Source organism: Penicillium expansum, assembly GCF_000769745.1.
Source record: "Penicillium expansum strain MD-8 chromosome Unknown contig227, whole genome shotgun sequence".
Classification (NCBI taxonomy): domain Eukaryota; kingdom Fungi; phylum Ascomycota; class Eurotiomycetes; order Eurotiales; family Aspergillaceae; genus Penicillium; species Penicillium expansum.
This window is the reverse complement of record NW_015971276.1, coordinates 42,942-67,176: the sequence shown is the minus strand read 5'-3', so window position 1 is coordinate 67,176 and position 24,235 is coordinate 42,942. Positions and strand designations below refer to the sequence as shown.

At 49.4% G+C, this 24,235-nt stretch overlaps 10 protein-coding genes across 10 annotated transcripts; 4 read left to right on the top strand and 6 right to left on the bottom strand.

The window, feature by feature from the left end:
• Positions 1 to 1,501: 1,501 nt before the first annotated feature.
• Positions 1,502 to 5,725, bottom strand: PEX2_070330 (uncharacterized protein; the record flags this gene model as incomplete). Its single annotated transcript, XM_016744304.1, has 2 exons — positions 1,502 to 2,456; positions 2,703 to 5,725. The coding sequence occupies 2 exons, from the start codon at positions 5,723 to 5,725 to the stop codon at positions 1,502 to 1,504; spliced, it is 3,978 nt and encodes a 1,325-aa protein (XP_016599623.1).
• A 1,308-nt stretch (positions 5,726 to 7,033) lies between these two features.
• PEX2_070320 (putative NADH-ubiquinone oxidoreductase 178 kDa subunit) lies at positions 7,034 to 7,722 on the top strand (the record flags this gene model as incomplete). The annotated part of the gene is made up of 3 exons (XM_016744303.1): positions 7,034 to 7,138; positions 7,249 to 7,493; positions 7,569 to 7,722. The coding sequence occupies 3 exons, from the start codon at positions 7,034 to 7,036 to the stop codon at positions 7,720 to 7,722; spliced, it is 504 nt and encodes a 167-aa protein (XP_016599622.1).
• Positions 7,723 to 7,926: 204 nt separating this feature from the next.
• PEX2_070310 (protein-histidine N-methyltransferase) lies at positions 7,927 to 9,301 on the bottom strand (the record flags this gene model as incomplete). The annotated part of the gene is made up of 3 exons (XM_016744302.1): positions 7,927 to 8,571; positions 8,636 to 8,929; positions 9,152 to 9,301. The coding sequence occupies 3 exons, from the start codon at positions 9,299 to 9,301 to the stop codon at positions 7,927 to 7,929; spliced, it is 1,089 nt and encodes a 362-aa protein (XP_016599621.1).
• A 488-nt stretch (positions 9,302 to 9,789) lies between these two features.
• Positions 9,790 to 11,163, bottom strand: PEX2_070300 (cystathionine gamma-lyase CYS3; the record flags this gene model as incomplete). Its single annotated transcript, XM_016744301.1, has 4 exons — positions 9,790 to 10,353; positions 10,411 to 10,855; positions 10,909 to 10,994; positions 11,059 to 11,163. 4 exons carry the CDS (start codon positions 11,161 to 11,163, stop codon positions 9,790 to 9,792), a joined length of 1,200 nt encoding a protein of 399 aa, XP_016599620.1.
• A 753-nt stretch (positions 11,164 to 11,916) lies between these two features.
• Positions 11,917 to 12,803, bottom strand: PEX2_070290 (DNA-directed RNA polymerase III subunit RPC25; the record flags this gene model as incomplete). Its single annotated transcript, XM_016744300.1, has 7 exons — positions 11,917 to 11,961; positions 12,011 to 12,188; positions 12,241 to 12,304; positions 12,357 to 12,443; positions 12,498 to 12,594; positions 12,646 to 12,744; positions 12,792 to 12,803. The coding sequence occupies 7 exons, from the start codon at positions 12,801 to 12,803 to the stop codon at positions 11,917 to 11,919; spliced, it is 582 nt and encodes a 193-aa protein (XP_016599619.1).
• Positions 12,804 to 13,309: 506 nt separating this feature from the next.
• PEX2_070280 (CCCH zinc finger protein) lies at positions 13,310 to 15,171 on the top strand (the record flags this gene model as incomplete). Its single annotated transcript, XM_016744299.1, has 2 exons — positions 13,310 to 15,025; positions 15,085 to 15,171. The coding sequence occupies 2 exons, from the start codon at positions 13,310 to 13,312 to the stop codon at positions 15,169 to 15,171; spliced, it is 1,803 nt and encodes a 600-aa protein (XP_016599618.1).
• Positions 15,172 to 16,046: 875 nt separating this feature from the next.
• Positions 16,047 to 16,814, top strand: PEX2_070270 (GPI anchored serine-threonine rich family protein; the record flags this gene model as incomplete). The annotated part of the gene is made up of 2 exons (XM_016744298.1): positions 16,047 to 16,260; positions 16,318 to 16,814. The coding sequence occupies 2 exons, from the start codon at positions 16,047 to 16,049 to the stop codon at positions 16,812 to 16,814; spliced, it is 711 nt and encodes a 236-aa protein (XP_016599617.1).
• A 1,992-nt stretch (positions 16,815 to 18,806) lies between these two features.
• On the top strand, positions 18,807 to 19,997 carry PEX2_070260 (uncharacterized protein; the record flags this gene model as incomplete). Its single annotated transcript, XM_016744297.1, has 3 exons — positions 18,807 to 19,058; positions 19,145 to 19,452; positions 19,517 to 19,997. 3 exons carry the CDS (start codon positions 18,807 to 18,809, stop codon positions 19,995 to 19,997), a joined length of 1,041 nt encoding a protein of 346 aa, XP_016599616.1.
• A 743-nt stretch (positions 19,998 to 20,740) lies between these two features.
• Positions 20,741 to 22,049, bottom strand: PEX2_070250 (uncharacterized protein; the record flags this gene model as incomplete). The annotated part of the gene is made up of 3 exons (XM_016744296.1): positions 20,741 to 21,523; positions 21,592 to 21,829; positions 21,892 to 22,049. 3 exons carry the CDS (start codon positions 22,047 to 22,049, stop codon positions 20,741 to 20,743), a joined length of 1,179 nt encoding a protein of 392 aa, XP_016599615.1.
• A 997-nt stretch (positions 22,050 to 23,046) lies between these two features.
• On the bottom strand, positions 23,047 to 23,982 carry PEX2_070240 (uncharacterized protein; the record flags this gene model as incomplete). Its single annotated transcript, XM_016744295.1, has 2 exons — positions 23,047 to 23,589; positions 23,650 to 23,982. 2 exons carry the CDS (start codon positions 23,980 to 23,982, stop codon positions 23,047 to 23,049), a joined length of 876 nt encoding a protein of 291 aa, XP_016599614.1.
• Between the last annotated feature and the right edge of the window lie 253 nt (positions 23,983 to 24,235).

The following is a 24,235-nucleotide window of genomic DNA, read 5'->3' as shown; positions in this document are numbered from 1 at the left end:
CATACATTGCTGTACCGGTGATTTCCGACAAATGTCATCCTCATTTGGGTGACGACTGTAGCTGCGGGGCAGTTCCCCGCCCGAGGAAGACCAGCGATAACGACGTTATGGTTGTTGATGCTGCCGAGGTTATAAATGTTTGTGTCTGCCCTCGGTTGCGCAAGAGGTGGGTGCTCTTCGTCCAACATCTCTATTGCCGCGATCTGTTCCACCTCCAACGGACAGATCTATCCCACTCGATAGGAATCACGGTTCAAACTTGTCAATGATATACTCGGTGGCACAGTTGCCGCACTTTATCTAGGGAGATTTAAGTCGAAGGGTCGTGTTTGCAAACCCCCGATTGTAGAAATTGAAATAATTCTGATAGTCGTAGGTGGATAGGATGCTACCCAAGGCAAGTGGCAAACCCAAAAAGACTTCAATGCGTGAGCAAAGAGCCTCGTAATTATTTCCCAACATCCTGACCGAAAAGATGCTCAGCCTAAGCGCCAGCCTAGTACATAAAACATACAAAATAGGTTCAGGGGAGCGATCAGCCAACCAGATGCGAACACGAATCGCAATAGAATACGAGCATGACCAAGTGCATATGTTCCCCTATGCCATTGGCGACTGGTTTATATTTTTCATGCCGCAAAAGACCAGCCAACGTTCTTTCAAACGGGGCCTTACGGGACAAGGTATTTTCAAGGTCCTGTTGTAAGATAGAACGCAAGTTATTAGTCAGAGAAGAACACTAGGAACGTACCGAGATACAGTAGTGGTAATAATAAAATAGGCTATCCAATATATCACGAAGAAGAAGATTGTTCATGACATGTTTGACAGAACAGACCCCGTTGGCAGCCGTAAAAGCCTAGCCCTGTGGCCAGCAGCGCCAAGAGACTACCTAGGGTATGGCACATGACACGGTATGTATTAGCCCCACGGGGCCCTCAGCTCGTCAGATTGTCAAGTTGTCAGGTGAGTTTGGTTTACTAGTAGATTTTACCAGCGGTTACCAGTAGTTACCAATAGGGGATATTTTACCCCAAAATTCACAAATCGGGTTTCAGCTGAGGGCATGGTGAAATAAGTTGTTTCACCATCATGCCTCCCTAATTCAAAAACCGCGGAATAAGAAAAGCTAGAGTTATATAATGATCTAGGGGACTCTGCTTACTAGTCATTATAGTTGATATGATAGTTGATTGGCCGTTTATATGTAACATATGACATGCAAGATATATTGGAGTGATACAGGGACAAAGTGATTTCTCTAACTCGCTAACATTGATGCTGTTTACATACAATCTTCAAACAAAGCTATAATACTCAAATATAAACACAACATAAGAAGAATCGAATCCAAATCCGCTGAAACGTTCCCAACAAAATCGCGCAACAGATGAGCGGTAAAACATAAGATGAAAAGACAAAGGAAAAAATAAAAGAAAAAGACAAAAGAAAAATGGCTCAGACGCTATAGAAACAATACATCGAAGTCACTAACCAAAAATCACATCCTCATAAACTGACCCTTCGTGCCCGGACTCGTAGGAGCCGACCGAACAGTCATAACCTTCGGAGAGGAAACATCAAGCGGCGCCAACCTCTCAATACCCTTGGCACCCACAGGCGTCTTAGGAGGCGAGTCGGTGACCAGCGAATCATTAGACTTCTTCGCAAACTCCTGAAGCCGACCCATAATGACCGGCGAATCAGAGTACAGCACAATACCCTGCGAGTAAACACACGGAGTGGCCTTCTCTTCCTCGCTAGCAAAGTCCTCATGAGCAGCCTCGCGCGTGATACGCGGGAAGGTACGTAGCACGACATGGCGAGTGGGCTCGTTTGACGGGGTGTGTTTCTGGTCCTTGTTGGCAGCGTACTCCGTCCAGCCCTCGTTCGAGACACTCTCTGCGTCCGGAGCGGGGAAATTGGCGAGAACGAGCTCACGCTCGACGCGCGCATGTCTCCATGTCTCGGCGGCCAGCTTGACGATCTTTCGGACGCCGATTAGGAGGGAGTCGAGGTGCTTGGGATCGGCGAAGTGCTTGATGTGGTCGATGATTTCGTCAACGATGACTGCGGCTGCTACGTTGATGGATTGTTTTGCGTCCGAGGTTGTGTAGGCTGCTTTTAGGGTCTGCTGGCGCCAGAATGCCTCGCGGCGGACTGACTTGCGGCGGATGTCCATAGATAGCATCTGGAAGAAGGTGTCGGCTTTATCGTACCGCCGGCCCAGAGTGAAGAGGAAGGGTTGGAAGACCCGGAATGTGAGGGTTTTTGAGATAATGTGCTGGATATAGGCACATCGGAGTTCGCGCGAGGCTGGGGTGTTGTCAAGGAAAGGTGGGAGTTCGGATGGAATTTTGGAAAGGATGTCTTTTGGGGGATCGATGGGGAGATATCCGAAGTGCTCTTTGGAAAGATTGTAAATGAGCTGCGAGAGCTCTGTGAAGCAGTCCAAGCTAAAAATGAAGGTGTTTATTAGATCGTGTCCATTTATCGTTATCAACATGAGTCTATAAGAGAATGTATGTCCGCTGTGCGCTGATGCCGTTCAAACAAAGGAAAAATCGAGAATGAATGACTTGTCTTTACGAGAAAGACGAAAACCAAAAAGAAGAAGAAGAAGAAGAAGAAGAAGAAGAAGAAGAAAATAAAAATAAAAATAAAAATAAAACAAATCCATAGGGCATCAAAGGCTCACTTACAAGAATTGATCGCCCTTGGTGTTTCTGAGGTCAGTGGCCTCTCCCAGGCTGGACAGTGTCTTTCTCAACCTGTCGCAATCAGATCCCAAGTTATCGATGGTCGTTCGCATCCCTTCCACTGCGCGCTGAAGGTGCTGCTCCTTGAGAATGTTATCTCCTTCCAACTTTTCCTTCTCTCGCTCAGCACTGGAAAGTTCGCTATTTTTCTCAGTGAGTTGCTGCTCCAAGGCAGCGCGCTCCGTGGTCCAAAGCTGCTCCTTCTCATTGAAGTGAGCCTCCAGAGCTGCGATCTTGTCGGCCAATTCTTTGGCAGCAGCAGCGAGTTGTTCATCGTGGGATTGTCGCAAGGAGTCCAATTCACCAGCATGGCCTTGACGAAGTTCTTCCGTTTCTTGGGCATTCTTCTGGTGGGTTTCTTCCAGCTCTGCCAGCTTGGCTGCTAGTTCCTCACGAGTCGATGTGAGTTCGGTGAGTCGGGCTTGCAACTCGGTCTCCTTGGATTCCAAATCAGCGATCTGGGATGTCACTTCTGTCTTGGTGGCCTCTAGCTCGGTGCGCTGGGCTTCGAAGGATTCCTGCAATTGGGCCTTCTCTTTCTCCCATTCGCCTTGACTGGCTTCGTGTTCACTGCGAAGTTCGCGTTCACGAGTCTCCAGAGTCTCGGCGGCCGATTTCTCATCCTCGGCCTTGATCTCCTCAAACAATTCAGTGAGCTCCTCCTTCTGTGCCACAAGAGCCTTCTCCTGTTCCTCCTTTTGAGTCTCCAACTCTTTCTCGTGGGTTTCCTTTGACTCCTTGATGCTTTCATTAAGCTGGTTGATTTGTCCCTCGAGTTCGACCTTGGTTTCAGAAAGCTCCTCGTTGGACTTCTGGTGCTCAGCCAAGCCATCTTCAAGGTCCCTCTGCTTCTCTTGCAGATCTCCGAGTTGGAGGCGCAGTTCACTGATGGTATGCTTCAACTTGGCGTCTTCTTCCGCACTTTCAGTGGCAGTCTTCTTCATTTGAGCTTGCAGAGCTTCAATGTAGTAGTCCTTGTGCATCAGAGCTTGATCGTGCTGGTTTCCAATGTGCTTCATCTCAGCCTCCCGGTTCGAGAGCTTGTTGTGGGTGGTACGGAACCCATGAAGAAGACGGTTGATATCTGGAATGGCTGACTGGATGCGTTGAAGAAGCTCAATGTCCTCACCGTCGTTTTCTGGGGGAGACCCATTCTCAGGAGGATAGCCATTTCCCATGGACAGGTTTTGAAGAGCCTGATATGATGCTGAATATGATGGATCTGGAATGCTGTAGCTCCGGTGCATATATTGAGCCTCCGATTGTTGATGAGGTGAATAATGCCCATAAGGAGGTACCATTCCGGCAGAACTCATGACAGGAGATTGGAGAGCATACGGTCCAGTGGGAGCCATGGAAGGCGCCTCTGGAGGAGCCATCGGTGCAGCTGGTGGATTTTGAGGTGGGGGAGTTGCGGTTGGTGATATATTTGGAGACATTTGAGGGTAATGGGAACGTGCAAGTGGGCTGCTGACTTTGGGTACTGGTGAGGCAGTGTGAGCTACTGGTGAGGCGTAAGGCGCCGGGGAACCAGCGTAGGGTCCCGGTAGGCTGTAAGGCACTGGAGAGCCAGCGTAAGGTGTGGATGAGGTATAAGGCACCTGGGAACCAGCGTACGGCACCGGGGCGTAAAGCGCAGGTGATGCGTAGGGCACAGGAGAGGAGTAGCCGTTTGGTGATGTGTACGGCACCGGGGAGGCAGCGTACGGCACTGGCGAAGCGTATGGGTTTGGCGAACCGTAGGCGTTTGGTGACGCGTAAGGTGCTGGCACAGAGTAGGGGACGGTTGAAGCGTAAGGGGAATATGCTGATGGTCCAGGATAATAAAGTTGGTTCTCCTGGGAAGGACTTGACATATAACGTGCTTCAGTCAAGGATGGTGAAGGTAAGGGCACACAGGCGGCCACAGGGGAGAATGGGTCAGCCGGTGGTGATGAGACTACACTCTTCTCTTCGGAGCGCTCGACCTGATTTGGCTGCTCTAGATTGGTATGGTCTTCCAAGGGCTCCTTTGCTTCTGGCTCCTCGATGGGAGGCTGAACCAAACTCGCTTCTTCCACGGGCGGTTCTTTGATCTCAGAGTCCTCGATGTGAGGCTGAACTAGACTCGCTTCCTCTACGGGCGGCTCTTTGGTTTCAGAGTCTTCGATGGGAGGCTCAGTCGAGATTGCTTCCTCCGCGGGAGGCTCTTTGATTTCGGGTTCTTCGATGGGAGGCTCAGTCGAGATTGCTTCCTCCACGGGCGGCTCTTTGGTTTCAGAGTCTTCGATGGGAGGCTCAGTCAAGATTGCTTCCTCCACGGGCGGCTCTTTGATTTCAGAGTCTTCGATCGGGGGCTCAGTCGAGCTTGGCCCGTCCAAGGGTGATGCTTCGTCGACAGGCTTGTCGACGACAGGTGATGATTGATCCACGACAGGGTCGGGGATGTCTTGGGGTGGAGTTTCGTCGTCGAATACCTCGTATGCTGATACGGGGTTTTCGACTACAGGCGATTGTGGATCTGCGACAGGGCCGGGGACCTCTTGGGGTGCAGTGTTGTCTTCAAGTACCTCGTGTGCTGATACGGGATTGTCGAGTACAGGTGGTTCTTGTTCTGCGACAGGGTTGGTGTCTTGAGGTGTAGTCTCGTCGTCAAATACCTGATATGCTGATACAGGGTTGTCGAGTACAGGTGATTCTTGTTCTGCGACAGGGTTGGAGGTGTCTTGAGGTGTAGTCTCGTCGTCAAATACCTGGTATGCTGATACAGGAAGTGGTGTCTTTACTTCGACATCTGTATTGTCAACAGCAGGGTTTTCTTTTACTTGCTCTGGTTCCTGCGCCGTGAGTGCAGGGCTGCCAGGAGCAGGGGTAGTTGTAGTTGTCTGAGTCTCTGTGACCTCTGGGCTCTTCCCCTTCTTAACCTTCTTGGTGGCTGCCTTGCCATTCTTGTCTTTGGCCTTAGTCTTCTTGCTGCCCGCGGCCATTGCGGTAGAGTGATGCGTGCCCAAGACTTCTCCTCTCTGAGAGACGTGTTACCAATAGGATCAATGTACTAAATGGAGCAATGAGTGATAGTTCCGATCATATGGGATGTCTGCACTGTACATTTGCAACCAGCCCTGTGGCGATGCCTCAAGATATAGCCCAAGAATTGACTATAGTTGAGAGGTAGCGAGACTTTGGAATATTTAGAAGCGTAAGCCAAGTGACTTTGGTTGATCGTTTGATCGGGCAGAGACCTGAAACCCTCTCTTTGACTGTGAGTGGGCACGAATGAAGATCCACGAAAACAATAGATATTTTTGGGATAAGACCGAATGATAATTTTCTAAAGAAATAAAAAAAGGAAAGAAAAAGATGAACCCGACAGAATTCCAAAAAATATCTCCAAAAAATTAGTATCCCAACGTTGTCTGGGCACAATAGCGGACCGACCCTTAGCGTGTTGATACCCATCCACCCCAATGTGCGAGAGGGCCATCAATTAGACGCGAGTACTGGAAACTATCGAATAATTGAGGGCACAAAGAAGATCCGAATCCACCCATATTCCATTCTGAACCGAAGCGAGACCAGTTGGGAGACGCCATGACATTGGGCATCAAACTGTGGGTTCGGGCGATTCAAGGCATTAGTGGGGAAATGGACAACAAGCTGACATGTTCAATTGAGAGCCAGACACTAATGTGTGGGAATTAAAATGAGGCGATATATCAAAAGGACGTATCTCGCCCAATTGGTGCGGTTAGCCATGGGAAAATAGTGAGGCTGGTATCGGACAACGCACGTTACTTGATGAGGTTTCCAACATATTAGCATATTGGACATAATATGATTGTCTATTTCGTATGCCAAGTAGATCGGGCTGCAGTTTAATTTTGGACTTTTATTTTTATCTGTACATTATACATCGTGCAAGGTAGTACTACTCTCTCTATCAATTATAGGATTCTTGCAGTGTGATACTAAATATGCACTGGGATCACCCTCCACTCTCTAAGAGATATGAGGGAACGAAAGTACCAAATCTATTTTGGTTCAAATATAAGTACTATCAAGATACTATATAATAATGTGATAATCAAACTGTTAGATTAAATGTAATAACTACCTATTTATAACTAGATACCTATACAACACATAGTAAATCGAGATGTTGTCCGACTACCAGAATAGAGAATGCCCCTAAACCCAATACAGACATCACGTGCCATAGACTTTCACTTTCCACCTCGCCCTATCATCGCTCCCCAAAGGGTCATCGATCATCACCAATTGCTTCCCTCCACACAATGTTCGCTGCCAGACGATCTGCTCCTTTGACGCGGCAGCTGCTGCGCACCCAGCGCCGCTGGGGCTCCCACGCCGCCCACGAGCCCGTGAACGAAAGCTTCGGCGTAAGCTCCTCTCCCCCGCCGACCGCGACCAGACCCGAGTCAGGAAGCAGGGCGAGAAATGCCTCAATTGCTCACGACCACCTAGCTAACTCTTCATGTCCACTTAACAGCGCAGCTTCTACGTCACCTGCGGCTCCATCGCCTCCGCCTTCGCCCTCTACCACGTTAGCAAGTCCAACGAGGAATCCGGTTCCCCGTCTTGGATCTCCAACCTCATTAGCAAGTGGACTCCTTCCGAGGAGGTCTTCGAGCAACGCAATGCTATCCACACCGCTATCATGGAGAAGGCTGCTTCTGACCGCCACTTGCTCGGCAGTCAGGGCCCCGCCGAGGCTTTTGCCCTTAGACAGCCCGAGTATGTGATCTGGTTGCTCCGGAAATACCGCTCTTTCTCGTTGTGCTAATTGTGCTTTTTTTCCCCCCTTTCTAGTATGATGAACGCCGGCTCTCCGTACAACGTTTCGCCCGGTTCGCAGGCCGACCTGAGCCATGTCGTGGCTCACTACCAGCGCAAGAACCAGGAGGCTGAGGAGTCTCGGGTCGCGCGGATGAAGGACGGCAAGGTTGTGTCGCTCTACGACTAAATGGGGGTATCTTTTTTCTTTTGGTCGACTGTCTGAAATAGACATGTGTGGAGAAAAAATCATGTACATATACGTTGGGACTTGACGTTCAATCCAGCACCTGATAATTGGATTTTCTTTTGTTTTTGAACCCAACTCCTAGATCCCCGTTGCAATGTTCCTTGGATGCTGAGATTGGATATTCATTTCATTATCGAATTTTCTTTAGGGCCCATTTGACGGCACAACCTCCAAAACTACTCTGCCCACACCCTCGGATTGAACGTTCAATTTCTGTTGCACGTCCAGCTCACTGGCACACACATTGCCCAGCACAGCAAGGAACTCATCAACACCGCCGCCAACTCCGAAATAAACCTTCTTGGCCGCGACGAGAGCCCGACTTCTCGCCGATACAGTGTTCGAGCGGCGCAGCAGCGCCAAAAGCGTCTCGGAAAATGCAGCCAGCGATGCGGGCGAGTAAATGGTCTCACTAGCAAGAACCAGAGTCTTACGGGCGCCATCGCCGGACGAGAAGACTAGATCCACAAACTCGGGCGACCAAGCACCTGAAACGAAATCAACCGAGATCCCACGCCGAGCAAGATCATCTTTGAATTCTTGAACGAGTTCAGGCGTGATATCTAGCTCTTCGTCCTGGTCTGATGCAGTTGACGTGGCTGAAACAGCTGTTTGGGAGCGGCTATTGTGCCATGTCAGAAGGAGATTCGGGAGCGTGACAAGACGGAGGACGTCCGAGTTGTAGTCTGCAAAGGTAAAGAGGGTCTTTCTTTGGCTCTGGCCAGGCTCGGCTTCGCTGAGAAGACGGGCGAACAGTGTCAATGATGGGACTGCTGTGCCTGCGCCAAGCTGTTTATTCATGTTAGCCTTCCTACCCCAAGTAAATGTTGGTGAAAGCTTATTGGTTACGAACCTCAATTATATGGATGTCTGCTGGGCTATCGGAGGATTCATTTAGAATGTCCTCATTGACGGAGAGCTTAGCTAGATCCAAGGCACATTCCCAGGTTTTGAAGCCGCCTTCATAGAAATTGGGTGTGATGTCTCCTTTTTCAATACCGGCAATAAGCTCTTCATTATCATGGCCGGCACTGTCTTCAGCCATAAGCTGGGTGCGAATGTCAAAGATCTCTCGACGAGCGACGGCCAGAGGCGTATCGCTGATTGCAAGCTTATTGTAGAAGATTTGAGAGGGAAGAATTGAAAGCTGTCATATTGGTTAGTTTGGGGTTTTGTTGAAAGGGTATCATGCGCTTCAAAGTAATGAACACATGCTTTCATGCTTTCATGCTCTTGTCAATGGTTGAGGGCAGTATCTCATAGGCCCAAATTGGAATCTAGAATATACTTGCCAGCTCAAAATATTCATGACGAGAGCAGTAGCGTATTACACATAATTGACAATGAAACATCTCGCTTGATCACTTACCCATTCATTCATATCATGTTTAACCGCTTTCACAAGCTCGGGAAGAGAATTGCCCACTGCTTGCTGGGGGGACACATTGGAGAAGTCATTATTGATCTCCGCATCATCAATGTCGATATCATCCCCGGAGAATCCGAAGCTGAAGGCCATTATTGGATAGGATGATTGTCTTCTCTTCTAAGACACCTAGGAATGTGCAGGTGGGTTGTCTGAAGTGGCCCCAATGTTGCAGACGATAAGAATTTGTCGGGATTGCAGGTTGCCGACAAACTTGCAATAGATTCGCAAAAAAATGGGTTATCCAAGGGCAAGGACCAAATGATTACGCAGTACTTCAGTTCCAAGGCTTTCTTTTCACAGACGCCGCGATCTGATCTCCATACAAAAAATTGCAGTGGGTGATATGATGACTAAGCTTTAAACTGCCTCAGGCAGCATATTAGTATACAGCCGTGGAGATGATGTATTCAAATGTTATTTTAAAGCCCTAGGATTGGGCTAGGATAATTGTAAATATAAATATATGATTTTGTGATTCTATAATTCATAATTTCATATCCAAGTGATTAGAAACTGACGCTGTCTATTCTAATATTTGAATGCAAGCCAAAGACAATGAGCTGTAAAATAAGAGCTGTTTAAGCCTTCTGGGCAGCAGCAGCCAAGCTGAGAGCCTGCAGCACATCGGCGTGGAGATCCACAGAGTCCTCGATACCACAGCTGAGGCGCACAAGATCATCGAAGACACCGGCGGCCTCACGCTGGTCCTTGGGGATACCAGCATGGGTCATGCTGGAGGGCACCTCGCACAGACTCTCGACACCTCCCAAGCTCTCAGCAAGGGTGAAAACCTTAGTGAACTTGCAGAAATCGTGTGCAGCCTGCTGGCCACCCTTAATGCGGAAGCTGAGCATACCACCACCCATACCATCACGGTGCTGCTTGAGGGCAATAGCACGGTGGGGGTGGGAGTCAATGCCGGGGTAGTTGACAGAGAGGACGTGGGGAGACGACTCAAGGGCCTTAGCGATGACAGTGGCGTTCTTGGACGCCTCGCGGGCGCGCAGGTGCAAGGTCTTCAGACCGCGGTGAGCGAGCCAGCAGTCGAATGCGGAGGGGACAGCGCCAATGGCGTTTTGAAGGAATCCGAGGCGCTCCTTGAGGGCCTCGGAGCTGAAGGCAGCCACACCCATCAGGACATCCTAATTCAGAGTTAGCTAAATCGATACTGACAAAGTCTAAATTGAGTAAGAACTCACGGAGTGGCCATTAATGTACTTGGTCACGGAGTGAACAACAATGTCGGCACCGTGGTCCAATGGGTTCTGGACGTAGGGGCTCATGAAAGTGTTATCGACAACAACCTGAATGCCGTGCTGGTGGGCAATGTCGGCAACAGCTCGGATATCCACCAAGCCAAGAGTCGGGTTGGAGGGGGTCTCGATCCAAATAAGCTTAGTCTCGGGGCGGATCAATTGCTCCACATCCACCTCAATGGAGGGGGTGAAGGTGACGTGGACACCGTGCGCCGAAGCAACCTTGGTGAAGTATCGGTGAGTACCGCCGTAAACATCGGAGACCGAAACGACGTGCGAGCCAGCAGCAAGGGATTGGAGGATATTTGCAGTAGCGGCGGAGCCGGAAGAAAAGGCAAGAGCGTACTTGGCGTGCTCGAGGGCTGCGACGGCTTGCTCGAAGTTATCACTGCGGGGGGGATTAGTCCACCTAGTCAATAATTTTTGGACCAACAAACTAACCGGTTGGGGTTGGAGCTCCGTGTGTACTCGTAAAGACCAACGGGGGTTCCGACGCTGGTCTGAGCATATGTGGTCGACAGAGAGATCTAGTTAAGGCATTGTTAATACCGCCTTTGTGCCCAGGTGTTCTCCCTATATTGATAAGCTTACCGGAGCGATAACAGCGCCGGTCACCGGGTCATGAGGCGAGCCAGCGTGGACAGCGAGTGTCCCAAAGCCGCGGCTAGTAGTGTGTCCGTTTTCCATGGAGCCCATTGTGTATAGAATAGGTGATTTGAAGGCAATTGAGAGAGGCGAAGGGTAAGTTATATGTTTATCGATAAGGTGAGATCACCGCTTCTTTGTATGACTCCAGGGCTGTCTGAAACCGGAATGAGACTCGGATTGCGAATTTGATTGATAATCAAGGGCGATGGCGAAATACAAATTCAATGTCTGCTTTTGGATGTTTTTGTGCTGAAAAATTGAACCGAAAAAAAAAAATTCGTCAAGACAATCTTTTACATACTACCAACCTCTGGGGCGCAGATGACGATGGATCGCGCGATTGCGACTGGACGAGAGACCGACGGAGCTCCACCGGCGGCCGGCAATTTTACTCGGAGAATCAGTTGGACACTCCGATGAGTCGGAGTGTCGGAGTGTTCGGAACTTGCCGCATTGCACATCTCCTAATTGGTAATATGTACTACACATCTCTGAACATCGTGTCTTTTATTATGTCTGTCGATTATGTTTGGAGGAAAAGGGTAGATGTGGGGGTTTGTTTACACTAAATTTAAGACACCTCTTTACCTACGTGTATCTCCTATCGAGCCGTTTTACGTTTTCAGCTAGGCTCATTACAATATGGACACTCAGGTCTCTATATATTCATTGGCATTGATTCGTATGGGTATCTGATCTGACTCTAAAGGAAATTTTATGGGCGCTGAGAACGGGCCGCAATAGGCGAACAAGAAGACAGTCTAATGTGACATCAAATGGCAGTTTGGTGGCAGCAGCAGCCTACCACCAAGTGATGGGTCCCGTTCCACCCATTTGCATCGAGCCCTAGAAGATCGTCAGTGAGAGATAGAAAAATGGATATGGTGAGTCCTACAAGAATAGAGTACGGAGGGCGCCTCTCCTGGGGAGTTTCATCTGCAACATCTGGTGCGTTCGGGATTTGGTCGTGCCACTCTTCTGATTCGACTCGGAATCGTACAACTTCTCCTACATCGAAGAAGAATTCCGTTCCACCTTCACTCTCCCAGATCCACACCTGCTCGGCATAGTCGCTGCAAAACACATTAGTATGTTAGATTCGACATGAGGCGGGGACTAGCTCACAATCGGGATTTCTCCATAAGCATTTGCGGTGGGATCAGAATGTCATTAAAGAATTCAAGGCCAACTGAAATTCGTTAGTTTTTGGGACACGCTGAGTGATGGTGTTCGAAACGCACTCTTGATACCATGTTCTGTGCCGCTGGAGATCTTTCCCAGCATGATCTCCCCTTTGAAGGGTCGGAACACAATCATGCGAAATTTAACTATATGATGGTCAGTAAAAATCTCAGACTTGAGAAAGGGCTGGGATCATTTACCGTTGACATTAACCAACCCGGTTCCATGGCCAATCAGGCCATCAGAAGATTCAAGTAGGTCATAGAAGCTGATGCAGAGGCCAATTTTTTGAATGACCTAGAGGGCAGAATAAGCATTAATAATTCAGAAGAAGCTTGAATTGCACACTTTATTGGCATATTTTGCATTGATGTTGTCTTCAAGTGCAACTGCACTGAACTTGGAGAAATCCTCAGGTGAAATCTGAATCAAATCCGATATGGTGGTCTGCGGGTGTCAGAAAAAAAGATTTTATATATGGGCGTCAAACTTACTAGGATAAACATGGTGACGGCAGGGAAGGAGCAACCAGAAGCTTGATCTGGCTAGACAGGGACGAAGTGAAACGGTGTAAATATCTTTTCCCGTTTTCCCATTGTCAATGAAGCAATCAAAAACCCTTTTGAGATTATTCGTGCTCCGCCTAGAATTCCGCCTGCACGTGACCCCGGAACGGAAGCTTTCAATCTCAATCTCGACTCCGCTAATGTGCTAATTTTACGAGGTTATTCCTGTGTTTGTGCTGGAGTCTCCAGCAAAACTAAAGGCTCTCGTCATGAGCTCGCAGGGATTTTCTTTCCCACCTCCTCCGCCTCCGCCGCCAGCAACTAACCAGGCGCCGGCTCATCACCCACCCCAACATGGACAGAATTGGGGTGGACGCGGTGGACATGGTGGAGGTCAGAGGGGGCGTGGAAGAGGACAGGGCAATCGAGGCCGAGGAGGAAACCACGCAGATAGTGGACGAGCGCCATCATATCTTCCCCCTACAGGTTTCAACTACACGCAACCAATGTATGCCGGATATCCTCAACCTCTTCCCACAGCACCTTATATGCCTCCCCAACCCTACCATCATGCACAAACGCCGGCCTTTCAGAATGCTCAACACCTACCCCCATTTCCACCTCAACAATATCCCCAGTCGGTAGCTCCGGGGAACTATCAACAATACAATACGCCCAACCTGCCTACATACCCTCCCACAACTCCGACGTACATGCAAGGCTTACCAGGACCTCCCCATGGCCATCAACCAAACAATCAAACAGTGATGCCACCCATGTCATGGCGCAATGAGATGCAAAGTCCGGCGCCATACATTGGAGCTCAACCGGGGCAATCACGAGGGCCACGACCTCCTCATGCGCATGGCAACCAGGGTCCGAAACCCAAGTATACACAGAAACGAGATCACTCATCTGCATTCAACAAACCACAATCAACCGCACCTCGGACTCCCGCTGCGCCTGCCGTCCCAAGCTTCGGCAACCCTCTGCCTTCGAAGCCGCCACCCCCAGCAGACTCCACGGCCAACAGAAAGGCAAAGAAGAGAAAAAGGAAGCACAACCAACTTGGACTGACCCCTAATACGGAGGACCATGAGTCAAGCGAAGAAGACGTTGATGAAGATGAAGAATCGAAGCTGGCCCAAAGTGGATCTGACGCAGCACCACTTCAGGTCTCATACAAAGGGAAAACATCTACATTGCAAACACCATCCGATATTGCCGCTTGGATTGCAGAGCGGAGGAAGAAGTTCCCCACTCAAGCTCGGGTTGAAGAAAAGAAGAAGTCGATGGAGGAGGCAAAGGTAGCCCGCGAGGCCACCCGTCAACAAAAGCAAAAAGAGCAACAGGAAAAGCGAAAAGAGCATGTACAAAAGCAAAACGAACACAAGACAGACCCCACTGCAGATACGACAACGAACGCCCAGCGTAGGGAGAAGATTCGGCGCAACCTTGAACGAGAAGAGAAACGAATCCAAAAGGCCATGGCTGAGACCGAAGCTGCTCGTCTCCGAATGGAAGCTCTACAGAAGGAGGCATTGAGCCTAAATGCAGACTCCCAAGACGAAGACACGGGTATCACACCTGGGCACCCACACCCAGCCCCGGCCCCAATTATCAAAACCGAACCTACAAACGCGGTGCCAGAGCCAGAGCCAGTCCTCAAGATCGAACCCGAAAACGCGGTACCCGAGCCAGCTATTACGGCTGAATCCGTAATCACGGCGCCAGCTGCAACAATAAAAGCCGAGCCTCACAACCCCATTCCAGAGCCCGCTCAATCAGCCGTGTCCGCTGCTCATGCGATAGAGGCGCAAGGAGAACCCGAGGTCTTGCCCGAGTCCCACGAGGAGCACACAATCAAGACCGAGCACCCCACCAACCATGGCTTGGATGACATGGAGCTCGCATCTGATCATGGGGCTAGTGATTGGACCTCCTCGAGTGCTTCTGGCTCAGATTCCGACTCCGACTCTGGCAGTGACGACTCCGCGCCAGAGCAAGCAACTTCACGTCGCACGGGACCAGAGCGAGTGCCGCCTCCACCCCGCGAAGGCAAAAAGACCGTCTGCCGTTATTTTGCACGTAATGGGCACTGCAACCGTGGTGACCAGTGTAAGTTCCTTCATGAGAATGACTCTGAACGAATCTCGAAGGTCAAGGTAAAGCCTACGGAAAAGAAAGAGAAAGAAACGAAACGCAAAGGACTTTATCAAGCTGTGAGTCGCCCATTTATTGATTTTGCAGCTCCTATTGAAATAGTACTGACATAGATTAGTTGCTCGACCGACAGAAGCAAGACGATGACCGCCGGGCAATGGAAGTGATCTCCTGGCTAGGTCAGAACAATATGTTGGCGGATTGAGGAATGCCGACTTGCCCCACATGATACCCCAATGAATTAGCGTCAGAACTGGACGAACTACAACATACGAAACATTCATGCGCAAGGAAGTGAAAAAAAAGGTCATAGCTCGGAGGCGTAGGGGGGGGCTTTGGCCTGATTTTTAACTTGGACGAATAACCGAACCTCAGTCGCGTGGCTCCGATAATATGTAGGTACGCGACAAAGAGAGAATTGAAGAGAGAAACCAAAAGAATTCAAACTCTTTCGAGATGTACTCCATATGGTGTAATTGTCCTTGCTTTTTAGCCAATAAACCTTTTAACCAATAATGAGATTTAAATTTATCTCCCAAAAGACCGTGAAATCTCGTGTTTCTTCTAAAATAGCAAGTTAACTACGGAGTCCGAGTGACTATAGCCGACCAAAGTGGGTATAGTCATTTAAGGTCACGTCGAGTTCAAACCAGTTAAAAGAGGCGATTCCCTGCCAAGCGAGACAATGAAGGCCGTTAGTGGTTCAAAGGACTCGTGGATCACCGCCACGCTTTTGTTTTTCCCTTTTTTTCCCTCTTTTCGCTCCTCTCGGGCCCTCGCGGGCCCTCTCCGAGATGAACAATGGCCAATCACTCGCCTTGCTTCCTTTTGTATTTGTTTTTCTTCGTCCCTTTGACTCTGCTGGGCTGTGCCTAGCTCCTTATTCCATGGGGCACATTCCTTCATTAGTTATAAAGCGAACGCTAAGGATCCCGGATGTCCGGCGTTTTCTTCCAGATTTGCCATTTAAACAACGCCTTCCACTCCTTTTGAGGCTTTTGCGATTTCACTCTTTTATCTGAATCTCTCACTTGGACATTCTATCATTATTCCCAACTTTATAAATATATATCAATCATAATGCGCTTCTTCACCACCCTCGCTGTCGCCGCCATCGCCGCCATCGCCTCGGCGGATAGCAAGGCTAACCCCTTTAGCATCCCCGTTGATGGTTACACCTTCACGACTGGCGAGCCTACTGCCCTGAAATGGGAGCCCACCACCCAAGGCACTGTGAGCCTGATTTTGCAGTGGGGAGCCGTTCTTACCGGCAACACCGGCACTGTCATTGCCTGTAAGCGATACCTCAGAATGACTCAATATTCCCCGAAACACTACTAACCATTACCAGCGAACCTCGCCAACGACGGCAGCTACACTTGGAATGTGCCCTCTAAGCTGGCCGCCGAGCCTGACTACACCATTAAGATCGTCTCGGACGAGGATAGCGACGACTACAACTACATCGGCCGTTTCACTGTCGACGGCTCCACCGTCTCTGTCTCGTCTTCCTCTTCTAGCTCGGCCACCGCCACTGCCTCCACTTCCACTGACTCATCCACCTCTGCCACCGACACCACCACCTCGAGCACCTCGACCTCGAGCTCTTCGGCCATCACCTCCGGCTCCACCACCCTGACCACCGCTTCCAGCACTGTCGCTAGCACCTCCGCCTCCGCTACCCAGACCACGGAGAGCTCCAGCACTGCTGAGTCCACTTCGACCAGCGCCACCTCCACCGCCGCTTCCCAGAGCGCCGTGCCCACCACCAACACCGGTATGGCCAACCGTATCTCCGGTGTCTCCGGTGGCATGCTTGCCATCGTTGCCGGTGCTCTGATGCTGTAAATTACCATGCATACAGATTTTGTCACGAACGAGACCTTGTTCGAAAGTCACGTTGACATGTTTTATTGATATATATATATGTTTTTCTTCCCTTCACTTCTCTGATTGGCTGTATCTTGAAACAGCCAATTAATTTGTGTTATTGCCTCTGTCCCTTTTCTGGGGTCCAGCTGTACAAAACATCCCCGTCTTTGACTACGGTCGGGCTTTGTTATTATTTGATTTTATATTCTTCGTGCCCCGGCCAGCGTTAATGACTGTATACATCTTACAATCTACTTTCTATAATTTTGTATTCTCTTTTATCTGATTAAATATTTTCTCATCTGAACAGATCTGTCGATCTGTCAAAATGACAGTGGGGAAACAATTAATTTGGATAGTCCCGCGTCCACTTTTTTAATTGTAGCCTAATCTCGCTAAAACAGTCAATGTTGTTTTCAAAGGTCCCTTTAAGACAACTATATATCTCTTACATACCCTAAGTGACTGGTTTATTTAGGTCTACTGCACTTGGCAGCGTTCAAATCTTACCTATTCTGATTCACTAAATCCCAGTGTATCATCTCGGTAAGGGGGCCTCTTGAAAGTACGAAGTACATAAATACTGATCGACCGGTGGAGAAGGCCTTGGAGTCTTCGAAACACTAAGCAAATTTCCCTGCTTACATAGTAGGGGTTTTCTGTTCTCCACAGGATTGGTGGATTGGGGGCATATGACCTCTGATAAGCACAATTTTGGGAGTTTACATTCTGCTTCTAGTTTCTTTGACTAGTTTTGACTAGTAACTGGTAACTGTGATTTGGGGTGATTTTAATTTAATTTTCCTAATCTTGCGATTTTACCTACATACGCTGTATACATATCCAAGTTCCGGGGGGATCTCCGCATGTACGGCGGTTGCATATGTATCTAAGGAAAATATACTTGGACAAAGTCCTTGTCATACAAAAGATACAAAATCATATCGATCAAGTCTTAGCTTGTCTGGCTTGCCCCTGTACCTGACTCGTGACCACCCACACAGGCACTAGGTACCAGGTCCCCTCTACGATGAAATGTCAATCTGCTGAACGACTTGACGTTTCAGGTCTCCGTGAAAGACGTCATTACTATCTGGACTACTAGATCATGTGTTTCCAAGATCTCGAAGCTCAACTCTGTATTACCTAGGGTTTGTTCCCTAGGGCTTGGGCTGTGCTAGGCACCCGCGCTATGAAAAACCAACCCTGGCATAAAACAACATCCAATGCATGTCTCTTGACACACCGCATAAACAACATGGGAGTCCTACGTATGAATAACTATGTCACTCATGTCCAGCTTTAATAATAGCACCCCAGCATCGTCATCAAAAGCTCAACTCCAAGCAAGGGTCTTCATAAATCTATGATCGCAGGAACACTCCGCTCCACCTCGTGTCTGCAAAGGAAGCAAGGCTCCTAGCTTTATGCAGGGCTTTGCTAGAAATCCCGAACAATGCAGTCCATCTGATCAATTCATAGGGCGGGTTCCGGATTTGGTCTCTGATCTATCAAGATCCAATGCCCTTTGCCAAAGAAAATGTGATTGCCTATATGCAATAGATGCAGAAGATATGCAAAAACTGGGGTCGTCGTCATCCACTTTTTTTGAATCATAAATGGCTCAGCTTGCTTTTTTGTGTCACCTTAGTATGCTATATCATCGGTCATTGGTTGGTTACTGAGAACGATGACATGACAGCTGGATTTACAATGATTGAACCCCTAACTTGCAGCAGAGCCCATTAATGGGCCCGAGGATGCGACATCCATGAAGAGATTTCGTTTCGAACGAATCTGGGCTGTGCTGCATAATTCGCCTCTTATAAAGCCTTTGTTGCATCCTCCCCAGCGATTGGGATTTTTTTGGTTTGCAGTAGTGTCATTGAAAGCTCAAGTCATAGCAGAGCTGCATTTTTCAGATATATCCATTTTGATAAGTCCTTTCCGACGAGAACAGGATCCACTATGCTATCTAAATTCCTTCTTGCATCGGCTGCGACCGTCGCGGCGCTCTCTGGCCTAGCCAATGCCCAAACAAACATCACCGAGAAAGACTGCGCCTCCACATCCGATTACTCAAAATGCAACAGGAATGTGGCCGACAGATGGAGTTCCTGCGTCCAAGGCTGCAACGGCAATGGTAACTGTGTCGTAGACTGTGGCTGCGAGTCACACCAGAAGTATATCAACTGCATGGCAGAGTCATGCTGGAACCAGGTATGAGTTTTATATACTCTTTTCCCCCCAAGGATCCCCTGTACATGACTATCATAAGCCCATGCTAACAATAGTTTGCTCTACAGGTCTACTCTTGCAAATACCAGCTCTTCGTACAGCAGTACTTCGCCATCTGCCCCAGCGCCAAAGAGCCAATCCCCTTCTGGCCAGCTCCAGACAACGCGCCAAACCGCTGCTCCTGCGATATCGGCAAGGTGACTCAAACAACCCTATCATCGCGCGACCAGCAGATGAAATGCATGCGCAACGTCACCGACAATATCAGCGCAGACATCGGCAACGTCCCCGACCTGTCAAAACTAAACGACGGTCTCGATATTGCCAACCGCGCCTCGGACTGTGCCTGCTGCGGAGCCAGCGCTAGTATCTCCGCGTAAGTGAAACACACCAAACTCCGACCCTTCCTTCCAATGCACCAACTAACCCCCGAACCAAAGATCCTGGGATATCTGCCCGCACACCGAACCCACTCTCGCCGGCGCAGACATGTGGGGAGTCTTCTTCCCCTCCAACTTACCCAATCTATACAACTCCCTGCCCAACTGGGCGTGGTCGTCTTGCGACTCGACGCTCAAGGACACGAAGTGCAAAGACCTAGGTTTCACGGATGCGGATAAGTTCTACAAGCCCGGCGATTTCCCTAAGAACGGTACCTCAACCCTGTACGAAGTTGGCGGTACGGTTACGGCGCCTCCAAGCGGTACTGTTCTCACTTGGTCCCAGGTTTCCACTACTTATACCGTTACCGCCACTGGGTATGATGTCAAGGCTGTGGCTAGTCAGAGCGAGCACCGCGCTACGGCTACCGGTTCTAATGAAGCGTTTGCGACGCAGACTGCTGATAGTGGTGCTGGGGCTGTGAGGAATGGCGGTGTTGGTGCTGTTGTCGCTGGTGTGTTTGCGGTTGTTATGTTGTAAATTGGTAGCTGAATAAAAGTATGGATGGACTGTGTTTGTAGGTGGAGGGGAGGAAAAATTGATGTTTCTATGGTATTTCATGATGTTATATGACGGGGTTATGGGATGGTATGTGACGTTGATGACTGATATGTTGCATGGCTAATGGCTACTTTGCACTGGCAGTTATGTTTAGGGAAGGACTAGATATACTATTCAAATGAAGAACAATCCGATCCGCTAGTTACTTCCCTATGTCCAACAGCTTCTAAAGTACCAGGCTTAAAGCTCGATAGCACGTATGCAACGACAAATATTCTACGAGTTGGCCACTTTATATCCCTCCGTCATCCGTTGGCGTCAATATACTTCGGGTCCTACATGTTTGGAATGCGGACGTCCAACCCGAAATCTCGCAGCCCCAGCATTATTGATACCTCTGAAAGTGCTTGGACTATCGTGATTATCGTGATTATCGTGATTATCGTGTTTCAGTTGGCGATGAATAATGGCTAGGACATTTTGCGGATATGGTCAATTTGAAATTGAAAAGAAGGATTTCTTTTAATTGTAGCCTGCAGACAAGCTATAGAATTATATAAAAAGGCTATGAAGCCACCCAGACCAACGCCAATTACTCCACGGATATCGGTATCAAACGTTGGAATCATAGCTCGCTAGACAATGCATGGGCACCGTAGTCAGTGTCCTGTAGGACGCCAAAAAGCATAAAATCTACAAAATCAAAGCAAGAGACGAAACAATCATGCAACCCAAGACGGGATGACCCGCTTGAGGAACTTCATGAACTTCCAGAACCCAACCGCGTACTCCTCATGGCCATGTGGGTCCACGACCCGCTCGGGGAACGCAATACCGGCACCAAACAGTCCGGGGATAACAGCCGAACGACCGGGCTCGTGGAACGTGCCATTGTCATGGTCAAAGCTCATAAGAAGTGGCACACCATTCTTCGAGATATCAGGGAGCGAGGTACGGGTATAACCGACCGCCTGGACAATATAGTCACATGCGGGCAAGTACTTGTGGTACTGAGCAGACTCGATATCCTGGCCACCAGCGCAGTCGATCTTGGTCAGGACCTGGCCGGCGCGTGAAGTGGGAAGCTTCTCGTCTTCCAGCTCGGAGCGAGCAAAGTCCGCAGCCATGCCCTTGAGACCGGTGTTGTCGCGCAGAATCCAGCCGTCCTGGTACTCTGCGTAGCGGAGGGGGTGGCGGGTGAACCAGCTGATGCGCAGGAGAGGGTGGGAGGTTTGGGCAAGCTTGGTGAGGTTCAGGATGGCGAGGATGGCACTGTGGGATGCGCCGACGATGGCGACGGAGATAGGTTTGTCTGAGAGGATTGTCTCTGCTAGCTCAGTGGGCTTGAGGACTACGTCGAGGTCCAAGCGCTGGATATCTAGTCCCGGAACGGGGATAGGGGCTGATGTGGGGAAGGAGCCTGTGCAGAGGATCAGGCGGGTAGTCTCGACGGTCTCAAGATCGTCGGAAGAATTCCGTTTGATAGAGATGGTCCAGTTGGAGGTCTGGATTATGATGTCATTATTAGTCTTCATTTGGTATAGAGAAGTAAATATGTGATCATATCACTAACCGTTTCGTTCAGGTTGGCTGATTTGACAAAGCCGTGGCATGCATATACTTCCTCCATCTTCATTAAACCGTCTGTCAGGCTGCGAACCATATCCGCCGCGAAACCAAGGGTGCAGGTGGATTCTTGGTCGAGTTTGGCCAATTTCGTGAACGCATTGGGTGACTTGGTGTTATCGATCACTTTCTGGAAAGGCTGTGTGGCTTGTGCGAACGCTTGGAATAATGAAACTTTGGTGTTGCTGAAGGGTATCTTGTTAGTATCTTCCGGCCTGTGTTTACGTATCAAGGATCGGGTACGAACCTGGGAACTTCGCGATACTTGCTATGGACCCTCCCAGCCTCAAAAGAAGGATCAATCCATGTGATTGTGCCCAACTGGCGCTCCAACAAGTTTCCCATGACGGCAACTCCAGCCGGACCGGCTCCTACGACAACCGCTGCGCATTTCCGAGTAGCCATGTTGGCGTTGGGGTGATCGGAGGATGAGAGTAAGAGTAGGAAAGGGAATATAGGACTCGGTCAATTCAAAAAAGGTAGAGTGAGAAAGAGCTGTGTAAACGATGTTTATTTTAATAGCTAAATAAACAGAAATGTAGTAGATATCGCGAGGGGGGCCACGGCAGGTTTTAAAAAGGGGGAACAAGTCGGCTAAGACCCAGAGGACAACATCATCGGCGACGGGTTGCGTGGTATTTCCATATTTTCATGCAGATAACGCAACCAGCATCCAGTCAGGACATCGCTATAGCACGGGAAGACTCATTATTCTCCAGGCGAACGTCCCCCCAATATCCCATGACACATGCGTAACTCTCGGGCGAGATGGGTCGCCGTTCTATCGACATGTATTGGCCAATCCATCGTGTGCCGCGTGGTGGGGATCTTTGAGCTAAAATTGGCTGCTTGACATTTGGTGATGGCCCGGCACTTTTGAACGGCGACTCATTCGGTGACTCACTCGGGGACTTTGAATCGGCGACTGAGCCCCACTGTGCGCTTCCCGTCGGCCTGTCGGAAGGGTCGACCCGTGGTCAACCAGTATGGGAGGAGGTACTCATAGAATACACACCATTTTCATGGTATAAGAGGGAATATTGTAGGTCCACGGTCGGACTACATGACGACTAACATCAGGGAAAAATAAGAAAAGAAAGACAGCTCGAGGAGGCCGTTGGCTTTATATTGTGCTGTTTTGGCGTCGATCAGGCAGTCTTGGCAAAATGGCGTGATCGATTTTGGGCCTCAAAGCCAATCAGCGTTTAGCAAGTAAGTATACAGCGATGTTTACAAAGTGATCACTCAGGGCTGTATGGAGTCTGCTGTTGATCTGAGGCCTAAGATGGGGTATAAGTTGTTCTTCAGACGGGTCATTCAATACTGTGTAAACAAGAACCTGATACCAGACAAGATCCATATATACAGGTCAGTGGTTATCCTTCATCCAACCGCTGTTCCCTCATACAGCCCAGTATATCCTCACGCTCGCTCGATCAACGTGATTTGACCAGCCGGGAAACCTTGACCGGGCCCAAATAGCAATCGAATCGCCAACCTCCAACTCACGCACTCCATGTCCATCAAGAGTAAGCCGGCCACGACCCAGAGTCTTCTCAATCTCAAATGCCGCGAGCGAGTCTGCCTGGATATCGTCTCGATGATCCCAAACAATCTTATTGTGCTGCATATCGCTCACCCGGGCTCCATTGGCTTGCAATTTGTTATTACCCGGCAACAGCAACGCATCTGCCTCGGTATAGTGTTTTCGGACTTGTCCACGCTCATTGTCGAGAATCTCTTGCTCAGTTCCGTTGACGTACATGTTCCTCATATGGGCACCGTGAATAATTTCGACGTCAAACCAAGTCCATGAAAACTCATACATGTTGTCGTGGCGTCGCCCGCCGCCTTGGTCGCGAGATGAAATATCGAAGACTATCTTGCGACATGGGTGTGCTCCACGATGGGGCAAGGGAGTAGGACCCGGCTCTTGCTCTAAGCTCTAGAAGAAACAAATCATCAGCACGTGCCAACCAGGTAACTTGAGAACGGATAGATATACATTCCGGTCATAGCAGAAGGGAACTGTCTTCAGCAAAACTTGATCACAGTCTTTGTGAACGACCCGCTGGTCTTGCATTTTCTGCTCTATCGAGGGCCAATATTCTGCAGCATCAACGATCATATCGACAAGCTCCTCGGGAAGACCGCGTGGGAGTTTCCATTGCAACACATGCCGAACATTGAGTACATCCACCAAGGTGGGATTAAACACTTGAGGTCCTAGATCTGGGATACACTCATCCGACCCATCAGAATCCGTACCATTCGTATCTGCAGAGGGTAGGCCATGGGACTGGCGCAGGTTTCCCGGGCGAGCTCCGAAAGGCAACATGGTGGCAGTAATGGGACTTTTAGGTGCTGACTTGAAAAGGTTTTGGTGACACCTGGGCACGTAGAGACGTCACTGCTGGGCTTTGCGGTGAAGTTGGATGATTCAGTTTAGGCAACGGCGCCACCACTCATAGAAAGTACAACCGGTCAAATACGATCCGTATGAACCTTCTTTTCGCTTCGTACTACCTGACCTCGGTAGTTGGCTTTGGCCTTTGTTTTTGTCGTGTTGTTCGTGCGCCTCAACCCCCGCA